Raw genomic sequence first — 12,357 nt, 5'->3', positions numbered from 1 at the left:
CCAGATGACAGCTGCTTTTGCTGAAGATGAAATTCATGATTTCCTGCTAATTTGTCAGAAGGGCTTAAAGTCTTTGGAATGCCTGGAGGTGTTTGGAAGTCCCATAAGGTGCTACCTAATCCGTGAGATACAGGGGTTGAACTTGACATAGCACTACTTTGGTCTATTTGAGCTGAAATGGATGCACCTGCTAAGCCTGGAGCCCACTGTTTTTGTGGCTCACAGCCATTCCATGGCTTTTCTGACTGGCTAACAGTCAATGTCTTTACTTGAGGTGTACTGAAGTCCCATGTTCGGTCATCCTTTTTAGGAGATGTAGATGGGTCATTCATAGCCTTTTGTATTGACATTTGGACATTTGACCATCTTGACAGCTGAGGCTCTTGGCCAAGCTTATTTGGTGAGCTCTGTGAAATTGGTGCTACTGGAATTGGTCTTACACTCCAAAGTGCTGCCCCATCGGTATAAGTTGGTGAACCAGGAAATTCATGCGAAAGGCTAGTGGAGGCAAGTGTGATGGCTGTAGTTGTATTATTCCACAAGACAGGCTTGGGTTGCCGTTGCTGGTCTATCTCACTTGCTACTAGCACACTGGTTTTTTTTGGCACAGCTGCTAGGAGGGAGCACCCACTCAAATCTGTGCTCTCTTTTGTGTGCAAGGATTTCAAACTCTGAATTGTAGTGGGGCCAGATTGAGCTATCAGAGGGTTTTCCCCCCAAGCTGAGCTGGTTTTATGGTGTTGCTGTAAGCATGGTAGTGACAGGCTATCAAACTGTACTTGCTGTGGGGGTAAATGTGGCTGCTGAGGTATTGGAACGGGCATTACTTCTCCACCATCTACCTTCCACTGAACTGGTGGAGGGTGAGCCTCTGAGAGCCATGGTTCCTTCTGGTGTCTGCCTTGTAAATCCATTTGAGATGACAACATGGGAGAGGGTGGTTGGACTGTACTACTATGCCACTCAGCATCTCTCAGTGGTGGAACTTGATATGGGGGTGGCGGCTGTGCCTCCTGCTGACCTTGCCGGCTAACCATACCTGAGCCTCCTGCCAACTTCGGCCAGATCCATGCTAACCGACCCCCTCTCCTTCCCCTGCTACCTCTGCCTCTCATTCTTGTACTTACAGGAAAAGTGTTATGCTGGCTGAGACCTTGACGCTTGCGGGCATGGATTTTTTGATGTACTAGGAGGCTGCTAAACCAGGAGAAGGATTTGTGACACTCATCACAGCGATGGGGTCTCTCTCCTGTATGCGTGTTCATATGATCACGGAGCAGATAAGGTAATCCAAAGCTCTTGTTGCAAAGTTCACACTTGTGAGGTTTCTCACCATTATGTGATAACATGTGGTGCTGAAGCTGGGCTTCATCACTGTAACCCCTACGGCAGCTAGTGCAACGGAATGGTTTTTCCTGATGCAGCTTTTGATGAGTCTTCATGTTCTGAAGAAAGGCAAAGTCTTTCCCGCAATCAGGACATTTGTATGGCTTCTTGCCTGTGTGGATGATGAGGTGTTGCTGTAAGTAGCTGCTGAATCGAAAGCCCTTTCCACACACCTTGCACTGGTACCGCTTGTCCTTTGAATGAATGCGCATATGCAATTCTAACACTGAGCGGTGACGGAACATTTTGCCACATTCTGGACACATATATGACTTACTGCTTCTGCCATCACTTTTCAACTTCCCTTGAACATTATCAGAATTTAACTGAGAACATTTATTTATGGGTCTTGTCCTCCACTTCTCTAAATAATGATTAATAGATTTATGGACTTTTAACAAATGTCCATAAAAACTTGACTCATCACGAAAAGTACTTGGACAGTGGGGACAGGTGTGTCCTTTCTCCCAGCTCTTGTTTATGTTCTCATTTACTGATTTGGATCTGTTCTCAAGCTTCTCATGCTCAGCCTCATGAATTAGCATGTGCGCTCTCAGGTCAGCAGCTGTGTATGAGATCTGAGGACAAAGTGGACAGTTAAATACACGTTTTAGTTCAACACTCTGGTTGGTGTTCTCCTTCCCTGGTCCCCTAACTGTCTCATGTGTAGGCACAGGGGCCTGCTTACTCGGCTCATCAGAGGAGGCAAGGGGGTTGACGGCATGCAGTCTATGCTGACGGCAATGTGCCTTCATGTTTTGAGCAAAGGCAAATTTTTTACCACATTCAGGGCAGCGGAAGGGCTTCTGGCCCGTGTGCAGATACTGGTGCTGATGTAGGAGACTGCTGTACTTGAAAATCTTACCACAGATACTGCACTGGTGGGAGCGCATGTTCTCTGTGTGTTTACGGCGGTGGTCTTCCATGACAGAATAGTGTTTGAATACCATGCCACACTCAGGGCACTCATAGGGTTTCAGCGCAGCGTGACATCGTTGGTGGCAGCGCAGAGCCGTGCTGTCATAGAAACTCTGATAGCACTCTTGGCATTTTAAGACACTCTTCAGGGAGTGGGTCTGCATGTGTTTGGTGACAGATACCTTAAATTGAAACTCTTGGCGGCACAGTGGACAGCGGTAAGGCTTTTCTGGGACATCGCTGCAGTTGTGTCCCCTCAGCTTATCCACTGTGGCGAAAAATTTCTCACATTGCGCACACTTGAAACTTTCATCCCGCACCTGTGCCTCCTTCTTTAGTGTTACGATTTGCTCCTCCTTCTCTTTATGCTCACTTCGATGTCTGATGAGGTTGCTGCGGTGCTGAAAGGTAAGGCCGCATTCTTTACAGGTGAGGGGGTTCAGCTCATCCTTGTGTGCATGGAAGTGACGGTGAAGATTGAACGTTTCTCGTCGGTTGAATCTTTCCCCGCACTCCTTGCACTGAAGAATCCACTTTCTTGGTTTGACTAACGCACGAGCCTCCTCTCCTCTGTCGTCATCATCAACATCATCATCGTCATCTTCTTCTACCACATCCTCGACTTCATTCCCCAACTCATTAACTGCCTCCTTTACTGTGCGCTCCTCTGGAGAATCTGACTTTTTTCTATTAATCTCCCCTCCATCTGCATTAGAAATAGCGTCAACAAGTGTATCCACCTGCACCTCCGGTTTTTCCATCAGAGTGTTGCGATCTGGTGGAGAAGAAAACACCGTATCAACAACTCCTCTACAAACAATAAGCAACACAGCTCACCGACAACAACTACATCGATTGCGATCGACTGGTTTATATGCTAAATAACTGACGGTTGGTCCGCTCGTGTATCCCGAATAAAACATTGCGACAGGCGGTCGGTTCGCTCATGTCGCTGCAGCAGGCGTTACTCCGCTCCCAAAATCGGAGGGTTTAAGTTAACCTAAGCGCGAGGACAACGGCTAACAGCGTTAGCGTTAGCTTGCACGCTAACGCTAACGCTGTTATTCACAGAATATAGAATTAACATTAGCATACCACAGTTGGGGTTTTCTTTGCGCGTTTCCACCGCTTCCTCGTTGTCCTCGGTTTCTGCCAAACGGGAGCCCCGCCGATCGCCGCAGGAATCCTCTTTGTTGTGGGTGATTTTTTCTATCGATCCCAGTGAATTACACGTCGTTGTGTCAGCTCCCGTGTCATGATTGCCACAAACCTCCGAATGGCTGGCAGCACCACCATCGCCGTCGTTGCTAACACCGCTTACCCCTTCGTTGTTGACGCTCTCTTCGGATTTTCCAAGTGCGCCTGCTGTCTGTTCGTAGTTGCATTCGGGGGCGCTTCTATCGGCCATTTTCCCCGATTCGGCTTCCTTTTCGTTGGTGGAAATCTGTTGTTCTGGGGACTCCGATGGGTCTACGGCCGCCATGTTTCACCCATGCACCCCCGTCTCTTCCTTTTGCACAGGGGTGGAAGCCTCATAATGTCCACACAGCGGCGTGGGGGGAGGGGGGGGGCTTGTGCAGCATAGCGTGATGGTAGCGGTTGTGTTCGCTGAGGACTTTCACCTTTGACAATAATGCCCGCAGATGCGGTATTGCTCCGGCCAGATCTGGACGATTTCCCCGTTTCTCTTCACCGCAAATACAATTTCTTTCATCTAATGTCACAGCTACAAAGCCCTCACGGCATCCTCCACAGCATAGGCACCAGAATACATAAACTTGACGATCACCACTTTCATGAATTGTTGGGCGTTTTACCTTAACTTTGTGTTTCTGTTGCGACACGATTGGGTTAAATTATGATAAAGAGTAAAAAGAATGACATTCAAAAGTCCAATTTGGTATTGCGATAAAATGTCAATCACAGCAACACGCGCGCGCGCGCGCACACACAAACAGGATAGAGTAGCTGTACACTAATATACTGAAATGTGGTTCTGTTCACGTTATAGCGAGTCTACACATCCGTGGTCGTTACACTATCTTTCTTTTTTTTTTTTACCTGTTTGGAGACTGAAGTTGTGGGTGAATTTACAAATTTCTCAATTAGCAGACACAAGACTCAGCAGTTGGCAGATATATTACTGTGTCAACCTACAGGCACGTTGGAGCGCTAAATAGTAATCATATCACAACCAAGATGGACCATTATGTCAAGTGCAGTTAGGAAGTGTCCAACTGGTACACCACCAACAATGACAGCGGTAGTAGGAGACTGAAATACAAATTAACCAGATAATGTCCTGTAAGGGAAAAATACAAACTTATACATTTGTCTCAGTACCAAGGTTACAGCAGAACCTATATAAGTTTGTGTTTTGTCTCAGTACCAAGGTTACAGCAGAACCTGTATAAGTTTGTATTTTTCCATCACAGCCCCAAATCAGTATCACAGACATATCATGTCAAGTGCAACTAATTTACCTGTATGGTAGGATCACCAATAATGGGATGATAGTAGTAGGAGATTCATTCCTATTACAAATTATCCAGTCAATGTCACAAATCAGTAGAAACAGGCATGCTTAGAGACCATCTATGGATTAAGGTAGGCCCAAAAGAGGAATGATTTTAGGACTTTTTTTTTAATTAAGTATGTGAGTCTGTATCTCTGATGGAAGCAGGGTGTTCATTGCACTATTTTGGGAACAAGTGAGAGAAATGTTTGGACTTCGAGTTCATAGACAGCAGACTTGCAGAAGCAGAATTGGATTGAGATAAACGTTCAATTTTGACCCAAAGTGTTTTCATTGTTAATAAAATCATATTCATTAGTTTTGACCAGACATGAGACATTTGTCATTATATGACACCATGAAAAACTTTGAAGCTGTTTCAAACAATGTTATTTTGCATTGAACACGTTTTCCTCTGGTCTTTACTATAATCAAAAATACAAATAATGCTTATCATACTTAAAAACCAGTGGCATAACTTTGGGTAAATGAAGCCTATAGATGATGAATTCTAAAAAGAAGCGTGGGGGTTGGGGTGACAGTGAATGAAGTTGGTTAAAAGGTATAACACAACATTAGATGATTCTACGCGTTATGACTGCTTTATAAAGAGTTTTAGCGAGCTGACCAATTTCGGGTGGTAACACAACCAACAGAAACACAACACAAACACTGCCCCACAGTCAAATGAACTTGCATTAACAAATCAGCTTTTGCACAGAATACATTCTAGTGACTGACATATCAATGAACAATGCATTGGGTTCGTCAATAAATCAAGGTTGACTTTATTTAAGTTTTGTTGGTACATTTCAGTGGAGCAGACGCAATCTACAAAATATAAATTTCGCAAAATTGTACGCAGATAAATAGTTAAATGGTTCCTTGCACCGATCTACGTACACATCAAACTTACTGCATGCAAGATTATAATACATAGCCCTACATACTGATGTATGTGTTATAAATTTCACCAGAAACATGAATGAAAATTTTAAGCTTGCTGAAGTGCATCTGACAAAATTGCACGTTTAAGTCCTTCATAAGAGCATGGGAAACTGGAGTTAATTATAACAAAAAGGATATTTTTATTGAAGCACCACGTTTATCTAAAAACGCAATGAATCGAATACAATTTAGCTTTATTGTCCAACCAAAGCTGGGACACATATCATGAAACAAAGCACAGCCATATATTTGCAAGTAATTACAATAGCCTTATATCCTTACGATATGTGGTAACAGCTGCAGATAAGTCCTCTATGAAAATGGAATGAGTATTTATGTACAGCCGTCAGACAGTGCTGACTAGTGAGCATGAGTTTTGCAGCTCTGCTGCAAAGCATGTACTTTGACATGCGTATTATCCATCAGCACTCAAATTGCTGAACGGCCAACAAGTCTCTCTTGGATGAAGTTGTCGATCTACAGAGCTTTTTTTTTTGTTTCCAGGAAGCCCAATTCTGTTATCATAAGATTATGTATTTCTGAGATACCATGCTAACGTTAAGGCTGTCACAAATATCTCCTGTTTGGGTTCCTTGTGCACTGGCTTCAGTCTGAAGAAAAAAACAGTGATATGTATTCGATTTCCGAGATGGTGTGGAAAGTGTTTTTAAAGGATTCTTTACAGAAATATTAATAGAAAAAAAGAGCTAAAGTTTGACAGATTTTCTGACAGCAAATAAATATACCTAGTGTCTATGAAAAGTTATTTTCCCATCAACGTCGTCTTCTACGCCTATGATCTACATTTCTTCCCCTTCGTGGCCGGTGCACAGTTCCATTTATTCCAGTGGGTGGATCAGGATGAAAAGCATCTTGTATGTCTGGTTCAGGTGCCACTGCTATGGCTGACTGTGTGTTTGAACGTTGGGTGAGCTGCAACTGTTGTAACTGTGATTGGTGCTGTGACTGTTGTTGTATTACATGGGAATGCTGCTGATGCTGTACCTGTGATTGCTGAGGCGATTCTATCCGTTGTTGATGTTGCTGTTGTTCTATATGTGGCAGCTGCTGTTGAGATGGTTGTGTTGGTATGTGCTGTTGGGATGTTTGTGGCTGGTGTGGCTGTTGAATACGATGTTGTTGTGGCTGTGGCTGTTGCTGGGCCTCAAGCACTCCTAAAAGCCTCTGCAAAAGGACATTGTTCTGTTGTAAACTGATTGCTAGAGCCTCTTGGGAAGCAACAAGTGTCCTCATGTCACGTCTGAAACCGTCCCCAAAATCCCTCAGACTCTTCTCAACCCGATCCCCAAGCTGAATCGCTGCTTCCCCAAGCCCTCGGAGCTCATCTTCAAGCCACAAGCTACGTGGTGGGGCCTCAAGGGGACCCTGCTGTGCTCCAAGTGATGGCTGAGGACTAGGTTGTGGACTGCCATTGAGAAAAGGAGCACTGTAAAGTGGTGACGGGGGGAGCCATCTTTCTGAGGGAGGAGGGGGACCAATGCCCAAACCAAGTCCCAATCCCAGTTTGTCCTCCATGCTGTTCTCTCCCCCCTCACATTCTGGTTCTCCCACCTCTCTTTCTCGCTCAGGATTGTCCTCATCTTTCTCCAAACCATCTCGCTCTGATCCTTCACCTCCTCCAACTGCAAGAAATCATATCAGACACATTAAATCTTCAGTAAAAAACAAATTGAACGGATAAATTGTAATCTACATTTATCATCAATACACTCCCTCAAACAAAATAGCAGAAGAAGTAGTAACTGTTATTTTACCTGGATCAGAGTCAGTGAAACATGGGAAACTAGCCTTTGGTCTGGTGCTTTGCTTTTGCCTGGCCTGTTGAAGCCTGGGGCTTGACTGAGTTGACCGCCCAAGAATTGAGGCCGATCTACTGGATGGTAGGTAACAGCTGCGGTGGCGTGCATCTGCTAGCCTACCGCCATTACGTCTCTTCAAGTCATCCCAGCGTTTCTTAACCTCTCGGAGGGTACGTGGAACTCTAGACACAGCGTTGACTCTCTCAAGAATTCCTGCCCAGATGCGTTCTCTCTCCCGTCGCCGAAGCCTTCCTGCAGGACCAAATAGCTCCCCTTCACACCGGGTCACTTCTGACACCAACACCTCCAGCTCTGCTCCACTGAAGCGACTCTTTCTTTTACCCGCACCACTGGCAGCCAATGCAGCTGACATACCTCTATCTGCAGAGAAAGAGGAAGAAATAAGCCAAAGCGGGAAAGAAATATATAAAGTGTTGCTTAATATATTCCTTGTTTCAAATAGCCTTTTAAATTAAAATAGCTTTTTAAAATACCCAGATCATGTAGATTTATGACTGCCTTACCCAACTAGGCTATTGTACCAATACAATTCCATAATCTTAAATCTCAAAACATTGTTGCATATGTTTTTATAGACTAAGCAGCAGTTTCCACTTTGACAAGGAAGTATGGGACATAATGACCTCAAATCAATTTAGTCTTACTTTGTTCAATGGACATGAGGTCATCAGAGGACATGCCTGGCGCCATGATGTTGGGATGCACTACTACCACATTGAAAGGCAGTCCCCCAGGTAGTCCACTGTTCTGGTCACAGCTACCTTCGGAGTCATCATCCTCCCTGGGGAAGCCATCTTCTGATACTCCCCCTCCAAAGGGCCCCTCCGGAGACTCCACTTTTATGTGCATGGGAGGTGATTGCTCATACAGCAGCCCCCCCTCCTCGTAGTACTCAGTCATGAGTCAGGCCTGGTTTACATAAGAACTGACTGCCCGGCCAATTCACAATGAATGACAGCTTCTGCCCCATTGATTAAAGTTCAAGTTATGATTGAACTTAATGCTGATAACATTTTAAATTCAAAGTACATCATATCAAATAACTATGAACCGGATTAGTGTACAGTTGCATACAGACTACAGGGCAACAGTACGTATGAACAGCTGTATCATTAAGGAATATTTTAGATTCCTGTCATTTTCAACATATTGTGTCAGACGGTTTAAATCGTTTCTGCAGGTTAGTTGAAAGACGTTTTTACTGAGCCTAATTACACCGAGACATCTGGAGAAATACCCATGGGTGGTCAATTTAATCCTTTTTCATTCACGCGGATAAGCGAATGAAAACATATCCAAGCGATGCGGAGGGGGGGGGCATCAAAAGTTGGAGAACTTGCAGGTGTAAAACTGACGAATCTCAAGTGCAGCATCTAAATGGTGAGCGGTCTTTCAAGAAGTTGCCTCATCCAGGTATGACGATCGTTTCTGGACCTGAAGGTGTGGACAAAAATCATGCCGATGCTGATAATATAGTTGACGTCAAAAGGGCCACATTTACATTCAGCAATTACGTCGATGTTGTTTTCTGTCGCATTGATGCGCATTTTTTTATGCACCACATCCGCAATGGTTGCGCATTCCGCATACATTAGGTGCTGATCTGCCAATGTCGCTACCACAGGTCCGAGTAAAGCTACAACTTTTGTTAACGTGAAATCGAGCGGGCCCGACGACAACGACGTCTTTTTGCTTACCTCAAGAAAACTGCACATGGGAGGCCAAACAAAACAAAAACACAGTCGGTGCAGCTGTTAGCTCATCCGCCGATATACAAACCGAGGACAGTCGCGTTCTATTGACGTCACTGGCTGAGCTACATTCAAAGCCGAGCAAACTTTGGGAATTGTTGAACACAAAAAAACAAAACAAAACAAAAAACACACAAATACGTCACACAGCAGAAGTTGCAGATTTAACGAATTAAACGTTGGCATCATCCTCTTCCTGCCATAACTGTGCTATAACACCACTTGATGTCCTTTTACAAAGGACCGTCAATTTTTCTCTGAACGTGTGTTGGCAACGTTCCGTCGGATTTAAACGACAGTAATTGCATTTTATGTAATTCTTATTGTCATCAAGTGTTTATTCAGATACTTTCCTTCTGCGGAGGACACATTATTGCAATTCAGATGTAATAATAATATAACAATTTCAATGATATTTATATTGTAACGTGCATGGCGGGAGCTACGGGTTCGCGTCCCGGCTGCGGCGGTTCCTGTGGTTGTCCCTCCGAATTCGCTGCAATATTTTAATCATGTTTTAATCTAATTAATCCTGATCGTAAATAACAATTTGCAATCAACATTTAGCTCATTCTACCTTACATTTGAATTTGATTATAAGTAATAACCGTTTTCAATCAACATTTATCTCATTCTACTTGATATTCTGCAGTTGGTAATTTATAGCTTACACATTTTAAAGAGAGCAAAGAATCAGACTTTTCTTGGAAACTATTCTGTACAGACGCGAAGCATCTCCATGTGGTGCCCTCGTTGGTCATGCTGGCGTTTCCCAGGTTAGATAATGTTTAGACAATATGCACAGTTCGCAGAAAAGTAAGTACGAATCCCTGGGAATGTCAGATAATCAGCCACCAGGTCGGGTATATAAAATCCAACGCGACTGCTGCTGACTTGTGTGTGGAGGCAAAAAGTAATCATGAAGTACTTCGTTCTTCTGGCGCTGTTTGCTGTGGCTTGTACGTTCTTGTGTTTTTTTTAATCTTTTTTTTGTAATGGATGAGCGTGTATTTTGTTCTGTATTGCATGTTCAACTGATGGTAAATTAATACTGGATCCCCCCCCCCTCTCTCTCTGATATCTAAGTTGCTGCCCCCATCGAGGACGAGGATGACAAGATCGTGGGAGGATACGAGTGCAGGAAGAACTCTGTGCCCTACCAGGTGTCTCTGAACGCCGGGTACCACTTCTGTGGCGGGTCCCTGATCTCCAGCACCTGGGTGGTGTCCGCCGCCCACTGCTACAAGTCGTGAGTACCAACAACATTCACCATCTTAACAACTCACAAGCTTGAATACGTCCTGGGGCCAACGTAAGCTAAGAAATAATCAAATCCCCACACAAATCCCGGAAAGATGAATCAGTTCGTGTGGACACAAAGTTGAGTGGGAGAAACGTGGGGGAGAGCTGCAGCCAGGCGACACCGACGAAGTCACTTAGAGGAGCGATGAAACGTCCCTCCCACTAAACGTTGGGTCCACATGACCTGATTCATCATTCCTGGATTTCAGGTAACACGTTTTGCGAAAGGAAAATTTTTTATAAAAGCACTGTGACATTATTATTACTCAGCCCTCGTTACTCCCCTTCATCTCTCTCTCTCTCTCTCTCTCTCTCTCTCTCTCTCTCTCTCTCTCTCTCTCTCTCTCTCTCTCTCTCTCTCTCTCTCTCTCTCTCTCTCTCTCTCTCTCTCTCTCTCTCCCTCCAGTCGCATCCAGGTGCGTCTGGGTGAGCACAACATTGAAGTCAACGAGGGCACCGAGCAGTTCATCAGCTCCGCCCGGGTCATCAAGCACCCCCGCTACAGCAGCCGCAACCTGGACAACGACATCATGCTGATCAAGCTGAGCAAGCCCGCCAGCCTCAACAGCTACGTCAAGACCGTGTCCCTGCCCTCCAGCTGCGCCAGCTCCGGCACGCGCTGCCTGATCTCCGGATGGGGCAACACCAGCAGCTCCGGCAGTAAGAACCGCACCCACGATAACGTTTGAGCAGCCCCCCCCCCAAAAAGTCACACATTCTCAGTAACATTCACCTGTTATCTCGCTCTGCCCCCCTCTCATTTTTTTTAAAGGCAACTACCCCGACCGCCTGAGGTGCCTGGATGCCCCAATTCTGAGTGACAGCAGCTGCAGAAACGCCTACCCCGGACAGATCACCTCCAACATGTTCTGTGCTGGATTCCTCGAGGGAGGCAAGGACTCTTGCCAGGTAAGAATAAGTTGTTATTGTTTTCCACACGAAGTGACAAAAAAAGAAGAAAGAATCAAAGCCTTCCCATGGGTGGATTACCGAACAGGCCTACCGGGCCCAGGCCCAGGGGCCCCAGGGCTCGGGGGGGGGGGGGCTAAACCAGAGCCTCTCCATGAAGTCATTGTTATTAACTTTGCATCTCTTGTCGTGGTCAGATGGTTTAGTCATTCATGTCAATGACAGAGCCCCAAACGTCCTTCTGAAAACCTGAAGGAAATATGCTGCTGGCGTTAATTGTGTGTATGTGTGCTGTACATCTTGTTGAGGTGCAAGTGAATTTAGTTTTTGTGCTGTTGGCTGCAAGGCCTACGGGCCCCCTTTCTAATAAACCTTCTATGAGCATTCCCCGCTTCACATTTTGTGCATCTCCGTCCTTCCAGGGTGACTCCGGTGGCCCCGTGGTGTGCAACGGCCAGCTCCAGGGTGTGGTGTCCTGGGGTTACGGCTGTGCCCAGAGGAACAACCCTGGTGTCTATACCAGGGTCTGCAACTACAACTCCTGGATCAGGAGCACCATGTCCTCCTACTAAGACAAGAGGAGCACCATGTCCTCCTACTAAGACAACAGGAGCACCATGTCCTCCTACTAAGACATCTTTACTGGAGGGACTAGCTGCTCTGAGACAGGAGCCGTGACAACAACTGTTACTATCATGAAAATAAAGTGATTATCCACACTCTCTTGTTTTTGACTGATTTAGTGTTTTTAAAAGAACAAATATATATATAAATATATAAGAGGATG

The 12,357-nt window shown here is 45.2% G+C and overlaps 3 protein-coding genes across 3 annotated transcripts; 1 reads left to right on the top strand and 2 right to left on the bottom strand.

Moving 5' to 3' along the window:
- Nucleotides 1–573: 573 nt before the first annotated feature.
- On the bottom strand, nucleotides 574–3,787 carry zgc:66448 (uncharacterized protein LOC327401 homolog). Its single transcript, XM_056286918.1, has 3 exons — nucleotides 3,400–3,787; nucleotides 780–3,079; nucleotides 574–669 (listed from the first exon to the last, which is right to left on the bottom strand). The coding sequence occupies exons 1-3, from the start codon at nucleotides 3,785–3,787 to the stop codon at nucleotides 574–576; spliced, it is 2,784 nt and encodes a 927-aa protein (XP_056142893.1).
- A 3-nt stretch (nucleotides 3,788–3,790) lies between these two features.
- On the bottom strand, nucleotides 3,791–8,819 carry si:ch211-261d7.3 (myb-related transcription factor, partner of profilin). The gene is made up of 4 exons (XM_056286917.1): nucleotides 8,253–8,819; nucleotides 7,543–7,968; nucleotides 6,773–7,410; nucleotides 3,791–3,814 (listed from the first exon to the last, which is right to left on the bottom strand). Exons 1-4 carry the CDS (start codon nucleotides 8,506–8,508, stop codon nucleotides 3,791–3,793), a joined length of 1,344 nt encoding a protein of 447 aa, XP_056142892.1. The 5' UTR covers nucleotides 8,509–8,819.
- A 1,452-nt stretch (nucleotides 8,820–10,271) lies between these two features.
- On the top strand, nucleotides 10,272–12,271 carry LOC130118248 (trypsin-3-like). The gene is made up of 5 exons (XM_056286649.1): nucleotides 10,272–10,318; nucleotides 10,446–10,608; nucleotides 11,068–11,321; nucleotides 11,434–11,570; nucleotides 11,993–12,271. Exons 1-5 carry the CDS (start codon nucleotides 10,279–10,281, stop codon nucleotides 12,140–12,142), a joined length of 744 nt encoding a protein of 247 aa, XP_056142624.1. The 5' UTR covers nucleotides 10,272–10,278; the 3' UTR covers nucleotides 12,143–12,271.
- The last annotated feature ends 86 nt before the right edge of the window (nucleotides 12,272–12,357 follow it).

This window comes from Lampris incognitus, chromosome 9 (assembly GCF_029633865.1).
Source record: "Lampris incognitus isolate fLamInc1 chromosome 9, fLamInc1.hap2, whole genome shotgun sequence".
NCBI lineage: Eukaryota > Metazoa > Chordata > Actinopteri > Lampriformes > Lampridae > Lampris > Lampris incognitus.
This window is presented reverse-complemented; position numbering and strand designations above follow the sequence as displayed.